The sequence below is a fragment of the Trametes versicolor genome (assembly GCF_000271585.1).
Source record: "Trametes versicolor FP-101664 SS1 unplaced genomic scaffold TRAVEscaffold_13, whole genome shotgun sequence".
NCBI classification, from domain to species: domain Eukaryota; kingdom Fungi; phylum Basidiomycota; class Agaricomycetes; order Polyporales; family Polyporaceae; genus Trametes; species Trametes versicolor.
The window spans coordinates 1930047-1937546 of record NW_007360333.1 but is presented as its reverse complement, the minus strand read 5'-3'; the positions used below and the strand labels follow the sequence as shown (position 1 = coordinate 1937546).

At 55.5% G+C, this 7500-nt stretch overlaps 3 protein-coding genes across 3 annotated transcripts; all 3 read right to left on the bottom strand.

Annotated features, from left to right (window-relative positions):
- Positions 1-478: 478 nt before the first annotated feature.
- TRAVEDRAFT_53495 (uncharacterized protein) lies at positions 479-1221 on the bottom strand (the record flags this gene model as incomplete). The annotated part of the gene is made up of 7 exons (XM_008046385.1): positions 479-512; positions 562-583; positions 638-715; positions 783-862; positions 922-1010; positions 1075-1123; positions 1175-1221. The coding sequence occupies 7 exons, from the start codon at positions 1219-1221 to the stop codon at positions 479-481; spliced, it is 399 nt and encodes a 132-aa protein (XP_008044576.1).
- A 1961-nt stretch (positions 1222-3182) lies between these two features.
- On the bottom strand, positions 3183-4605 carry TRAVEDRAFT_175220 (D-lactaldehyde dehydrogenase; the record flags this gene model as incomplete). Its single annotated transcript, XM_008046384.1, has 6 exons — positions 3183-3460; positions 3524-3728; positions 3794-3873; positions 3929-4110; positions 4178-4326; positions 4390-4605. 6 exons carry the CDS (start codon positions 4603-4605, stop codon positions 3249-3251), a joined length of 1044 nt encoding a protein of 347 aa, XP_008044575.1. The 3' UTR covers positions 3183-3248.
- Positions 4606-5468: 863 nt separating this feature from the next.
- TRAVEDRAFT_53493 (uncharacterized protein) lies at positions 5469-6601 on the bottom strand (the record flags this gene model as incomplete). Its single annotated transcript, XM_008046383.1, has 5 exons — positions 5469-5492; positions 5548-5770; positions 5841-5902; positions 6441-6514; positions 6568-6601. The coding sequence occupies 5 exons, from the start codon at positions 6599-6601 to the stop codon at positions 5469-5471; spliced, it is 417 nt and encodes a 138-aa protein (XP_008044574.1).
- Positions 6602-7500: the final 899 nt, after the last annotated feature.

Genomic DNA, 7500 nt, shown 5'->3' with positions numbered 1-7500 from the left:
CGCATGCGCATCCAAATCTAATCTGACAAGTTCAGTGCCCGGGTAAGCGGCTCGTCCCCTCACCCCTTCCGCCTCAGCAGGTACGACCATGAAGATAGCTGCGCTCCCTCTTCGCACCCGCTCGGAGGGCGCGGTGTTAGAAACTATCCGGCCGGTGCTTATACAATTTCCGCATATGCGCCACACAGCGTGGCCAGCGTGCTTCCCGGCGGATCCCGTTGGCACACAGAGACAGGTGTCTTCCACCCGAGACATCCCTAAGATCTACAAGCCTACGGAGGCGAGGTATCTGCGACAACGATCGTCTCTCCGGGCGCATGTCACACGGAGATAGTTCCCCCTCATGGTTTGCGCTCCAGACTCCTCACATCGACTCGCTAACGAGTTTCCGGAGCAGTCGCATTCATCAGAACTCAAACTGGCATTAAAAAGGTATGCGTATCACGTTGGGATAAGACACGAATTCCCATATGGATGCTCACAGTACTCCCTCGACCGACGGAGACCCGCCGCTGAAGCATACGTGAACATACCCGCGAGCTCACGAAGATATTCGCTCACTGCTGCAGGCAGGAGTTGTCCGCTGCGTTGCCAGTAAGTCTTTTACTATCATCGAAGGTAGGAAATGGGTACGTACTGCTGGGCTGGACGCCGATGAGCGAGGACTGCGCGGTGTGGGACGTCCCGTCGATCAGGAAGAAGAAGATCTCGGTGTCTGCGAGAGTGCGCGACGTTCGTGAGTGTCGCGGACAGACGGAGGGGTAGCAGGGGCGCGTGCTTACTGGCAGGGAGGTCGGTGTTCCACGAGAAAGTGCGATCCGTGAGGCCGAGGTGGCGCTCGGAAGTCCGGTCGTGCACGATACTGGAGGCAGCTTGTCGTCAGAGAGGGGCCCAGGTGGTAGGAGGGGGGTGGTCACTTACGACTGTGCACGAGCAGCAGCGCGATCGGTGATGTCAGTCAGGGCGAGGGGTCCAAGGGGAAAGGACTGTTCGTACCATGTTGAAAGGCGCTATGAGTAACAAAGGTAAGTACCTTGGTAGCATACTACAAAGCCAAGAAGTGGACTTACGAACGCCACCGGTCCAGGTCACGACAGTAGTCTGGCATTGCACAGCGGACGCCCTGGAACAAAATCAGCCTCCGCGAACCCGCTTTGGTAAAATCCCGACTCACGGCGTGTTGATGACGAAGGGGTCGGCGGCGAGCACCGAGGCGGCCATGGCGACGACGAAAGATAGGGAGAAGCGCATCTTGTCTGTGTATGAGAGAATGTTCTGAGTCTTAGAGGTGAGTGAGGCTCGCGGATGCTCTGTACCCTGCCCAAGAGATGTCTTATATATCTTGATGGCGGGTCCTGTGCTCGCCATGGACGTTCATGCCCCCGACGCAGCCGGCGATAGAGGCCTTCTCTCGAGCGACCGGTACGATATTTGACCGGCGGCTACAGTGCCGCGTTCGGACATCGCACCCCGCGTCCGCACAGCATGGCGATCGCGTCTGCACTGAATCAAAGTAATGCGGTGATGAGACCACGGAGCGTGGGGCTCTTCGTGGGACTGACGACGCTTGGCGGCTCCGAGTGCAGTTGAGAAACAACGCGCTGGCGGCCGCGAGGTCATCGATTACTATGAAACAGATACGCCGCCTTTGCAAACTGCTGCTGCGATGCAGAACAAGTTGGGACGGGTATGTTGCATCGCGGGTCGCCCCCGCAGCATATTTATCATGGATGGTAGAAGCGTTATCGCTGAGGCCGAGAGGGTTACACTGATGCGAGCGAAACGCGTGAGGATTGTTCAAGTCTCTTAAGGCGACATGGATGACTCACTTGTGCACACGAGGTGGAGTGTCCATCGCGAAGCAGAGTTGCGCACCAGCTCGTTTACGGTCCCAAGCGAGCTGATGTAAGCCAAATATACGGTCCACAAACGCCCGCGCGCGCGCCCCCGGAGTCGGCGAAATAAGCGCCCATGCGCGCGCGAAAGCGCAGGTCTACTATAGTCACTTTTCATGTGTTTTTTTGCGTGTTTAAATGCTTCAAAGTGTGGAAGAGGCCATAATTATGATTGGTGACATTTCTGTGAAAGCATGGAAATTTTTGAGCCCAAGTTGAGCTCAAAGGGAGCGTTTTCATAACATTTCTGTTAGAATTCTGAAAATGGAGCCAATAACTTCAATATATGTGCTATAGAGGTCGCAAAAAAGGCCGCGCAAGGGTGCGCGCGCGCCCTAAGCCCCACCATCGGCAAGAATATGCCCGCGCGGGCGCACGGGGGAGAGGGAGGCGAGGAGGAGCGCGGAGGGCCGGTGGACTGTGAATTTCCCACGATGGGACTGTAAACGTCCCGGGTCGCAGCTAGCTGCGGCGGGCTCATTTTTGGCGTGGCATCCAGCCAAAATGATGCCCGAAATTGCGCGAGGGGTTCGCGTTTACGGTCCAACGGGTTTACAGTCCAACGGGACGCCCGCGGTCGGCTGTACGAGGAGGGCGCGAACGAGTGATGGCGGGCACAGCGCCGCGCGGCGGTGTCCGAGGTCCGCAGATAGAACATGTGACAAATTACTATATTCGGCGTTTGGACTGTAGCGCGGGCGTCTATGGACCGTAAACATACCGAAAGAAGCGTGCTTCGGATTGGTGCTGATCCATCAAGTCCCAGGCGGCTACAACAAGAAAACGTGTCAGCAGCTGCCCATGACGTCTTATGCTGGGCGTATGTACACTCACCGCGTTCTACGAATTGTATGTGTAAGGTCATGACATACCATCCGGGTCGTGCAATGGTGGCGCTGGCGGTCGCCGTAATTGGTACTCGGACAGTAATGACGCCAGCCTAGTCACGGAGTGCCAGTGTGGCAGCACGGAGCATGCGCACTGGACAGCCAGATACTCGTTCAACCAAATACTCTACCCACGGATCATGACTTCTACGCAATATAATAAAGCTGGGTTCGATGTGCTTGTGTATGGGAGTCGTCGTCGAGGAGAGAGCGCAGCTCGACGATGCAATGCAAAACGGAGTGATGCAGTCCAGTGCGGCAGCTGGTATGCGAGACTCGTGGCAATGTTGACATTTATTGTCACTTTTGTTTTGGCGCTCATGCGCCCGGTCTCCGTGGCTCTCTTTTCGATGACTCTCATGAATGATCTGCTACACAACACACTGCACATCTCCAAACCAGCGTGTCATGATGTAAAAAACCGTGCTAATCACGTAAAGAGTAAGAATCAATTCTGAATCGCAGGCTAGTTCTTGATATACTTCAACCAGTCTCGCGACTTGTAGTCCTCCACAACGTCCCGCGCAATCTCCGGTAATTCCTTGAACTCCTTTCCGAAGATGCTTATTGCTTTATCGTTCTCCAGATACGCGTGAGGCGGGAAAGACGGCTGCTTGCTAGGCTTCTCGCGCCCAGGGAGGTCGACATTGGCGAGCCATTCCTCCCACGTGGCGACGCCTGTGCGCATTGCAAAGGCCGACATCAGTATGCGACAGCTTGAGGACCGATGCAAAGACAAACCGGAACTGCATATGATTCGCTCGCCGCCCGCGGCCGCCACCTCGAGCGCTCGTACGTGCAAGTCGGCGACGTCACGCACGTCCACGTAGTTGTGCCATGGCATCGTTTCCGCGGCCGGCCGAGGGACTTCAGCGAGCTGTCGCCACATATGGAACGGCGTATTTGACAATGCAGTAGGCTCTGGGACATGCTCGCCTGCCAGCGGCTGCGAAGCATGTTGACCAAGGTGAGTACTCTGTTCATACACGCATGCTGCTCGGGATTACTCACGCCAAAGACCCAGGTTGGCAGGAGAGTGCACAGATCGAAGGAGATTTCTCCCTTATGCTTCTTAACGAAGTCCCATGCCGCTGTAATCAAGGTTCAGTCGCGTTCTGATCTACACGCAATCCAAGCCGTGCTTACCACGTTCGGCCAGAGTCTTGCTGGCATCATACATGAAGACAAACAAGGCATCACGCCCCTGTTGCTCTACGATTTGGACCGCGGAGTCGTTCCAGTCCTCTTCCGTGTACGTCCTTGGCAGCGCGGTGATGCTGATGATAGCGGTCATCGACGACGTGACGACCACGCGCTTCACATCGGATCTGTCCGCGATGCTCTGTAAGGAACATGCGAGCGAAGCGCGATACAAGGATGGTGGCGATGACCCACTTCGCTGCGCTTTTCAAGATGTTGAGGGTACCCTCCACCGCAGGCCGGATATACGCTTGCGGGTCTCCAACCTGCGTGTGAGTGGCGAGCGGCGAGGCCGTATGGATGATTCCATCTAAACCCTTGGCCGCCTCGTCGAAGGCGCCGGCCTAAACGCGCCACCCGGTGAGCACAATCATGACTTATACACATTAATAGTGTAGCTTACTGACCTCTGCGATGTCCGGAACGACTACAGCATTGAAACGGTCCTTCGCCTGAGGGATGATCCGGGATACGAAACCGACGAGTTCCTGCGCCTTCGTCTCCGATCGCACCGTACCGCGCACGGAGTATCCACGCTCGAGCAGCGTGCGTACCACCCAATGGCCAATGTATCCGTTTGCACCAGTAACGAGGACGGTCGCGGCGGAAGAGATCACAGGCATGTCGTCGTGGGATCAGGGCGATAGTAGTCAACAAAGAGGATTCCGGTTGCATTTGTATCGCGCCACTCTTCCACCGTCTGCACCGAGACCGCGGAATCTATCCTCGGCGTGTGTCTGTCCCGTGAGGTCGGTAAATTTCGATTTCGAATCTCACGAGAAGCGTATCTGATCTTCGTAGGCGCTGACGACATAGTGCGCGGAGTTAAAGTTGCCGCGGAGGTGGTTCTGACATTGCGTGTATATCAACATACGTACTCGGCGCCCGAACGAACGGACAACCCAGAAGAGTCCGAAAGATGAAGCTAGTCAGTATTGGGGTACTAATAAGGTGTCCACCACTGGTAGCCAAATATTTACGTATGGTTGGGCTTTCCTGGCCCCCGCGCGTGTTCCAAGAGTGCAAGTTTTCTGCTCGACGAAATTCTACACGGGCCTGAGTCTTTCCCTCACTTTGATAGAAACTTGGGGAGGCATGATCGTCACTGTATTGCCGTTCGCTTATACCAGATTGTAGCTTGAACTTCATTGATGTGCTAAGTCGGTGAACACGGGAAAGCCTATAGATGGGCACATAAGCAAGCGACGAGCGGACCGGGATGGACGGGATAAAAGAGTCTTGTATGAAAAGCACCAGTCATACGCGTTGTACAAGCGGAAGTCCCCCCCCTCTTCGTCATAGAGCTAGTACTCCTATTCCTAACCCCTTCTTCCCCCTATCCCATGTATTGATGACCACTATACTCTCGAAATCCCGAAAGGTTAAACTGAGGAGACCGTATGAGCGCGAAGGAGTCGACACGTGTCGATACCAACGATAGTGCCGCGCGCCGTGGTAGTCTCGCACGGCCACAACTAGGGCCGGTCTACACGGTGTCCGGGAAACATTCCTAGTAGGAACGATCAGCAGGGCTGTCTACCCGTCAAGATACTGCACAGACGTACTCCGACCTTGGCCACGCCGATCAATACGAGCGGCGAGCCCTCAGTGACACAGGTCCACCGAGTGCCGGAGAGCACTCCGGGGCATTCGTTGCAATCGATCTGGAGTTTGCAATCCGTCACGTCGCAGTCATCGCGAGCCTGGAGGCGGGATGGGTTGCCCATGGCGACGCCGATCTGGGCCAGAGCGAGGACGAAGCTGACGAGGACGGAGAACTGCATTCTGCTGCAAGGTAACGAAGACAGCAGGTCAGTACGACGTGAAAGGGGAGTCAAGTGGGTGACGAGTAGCGTACTTGGTTTGGGAGGTGAAGTTGCTGTAGCGGAAGGTAGCGGAAGAGGCGGGTGGGGATTGCTGCTGTCTCGGACGATTTGTGAGTCCTTTTTATTCCCTCGAAGGGCGCTACAAGTTGTGTGCCATCGGACAGGGTCTTCCGATTCCGTCAGTGACAAGTCCAAGTGCAACAGCGCCAGGGCTTCCAGGCGGGGGCATTCTGGAGCGGTGCCTTAGGGGCGCGCATCGCATCCGAGTTTGTTGACAGACAGAGTTCCATTCCAACAATCTGCTCTAGGCATTCTTGATATCGCTTCGCAGCATGTTGTCGATGCAGATGAGAACCACCAACTGCAGAACCATAATAATAAACAAACTGCATTATAAACATAACGTGAGTGCGCGCAGCCTCAGGTTGTGTAACGTGCCTACCATGGGTGCTCAACGTCATCCTTGCACCGACCCCGTCGCGGGGTGACACTCTCTTCGGACCACGAGCTGCTATGCGGCTCCATTGATGGCGGTTGCATGCACTCGGGAATGCCAAAGCTTTCCGGCCATCACCGTATGAGTATCACGAGTCGCCAAGCTGCAGAGCGGGCGGTGCTTGTACGGGACCTACAGGTTCAGTATGTCCGCCGCTGTCGCTCACGTCTGTTGCTGGGGCCCCGATCGTCGGATGTGCGTTCGCGCCAACTGTGCATAAGCAGTCCGTTGACTTCGCAGTGTCGGAATGTACAGCGGCGTACCGTTCGCGTCGGCAGAGGTGCCAAACGAGTCCATAGCTGGCCAGATGAATTGTACTTCTCGCACGCGTGGCACAAGTAGGAACCACGAGAGTCGTCGAATTTGTACTCCTGCAGGTTCTGGCTCTGTTCAGAGAGTGTCGGAATATGGCCTGCGCAGGTCGGCCGGTCGGCATCGGACAGGACGGACGAGATTAGTGAGCCACACCGTGGCATGAGCCTCATGGCAAGGCTCGCCAGTGTCCCTCGGGAGTTGCCGATTGGATGACATGTATGAGCGCCTATGTAGCGCTTACTGACTCTGTTTCGCCACTCACCATCATCTCGCCGCCTCTCCAGCCAGTACGACTCAGTTTTGGGGAACAACAGTGCTGGAAATATGCAGCCACAACGCCGACGCGAGGTTTCCTCCATAGCGACAAACCTCGGCCGATGGTCTTGCTCAAGATGGCGTCGGCTGCGTTAATGTCGAGTGCGTCAGTGCTGACTATATCTTCCAACGACATATCGGGGTCGGACGTGTCCATTCTACGTAAAATATGCTCCAGGAATATTGCCTTCATTTTCCGACCGAAACCGTCCCTTTCAACACCCTCGACATAAGCAACAGCATGTTAGAAAAGGCATACCTTTGGCAGCGACAAGAACTTTGCGAGCGAGCCTCGCATGCAGGCTTCAGAAGGCGGACTTCCACTCAAACGCAACGATTATAGGTGGTGTACATGTTACATAGTGAGCCTTCTTCCACTACACTGATATTGATTTTTTCTCGTTTTCTGCGGACAGGATAGGGATGCATGCGGGCCAGCTTTTGATACGACGCACGCACGGCAGGCACAGCGAGATATCAGCAAGCCGTGGTGCAAGCAACATTCACGGTACGCACCTTAGCTAAACACCCCGTCGAATGCTGCCATGATTACTCGGCGATCTTCG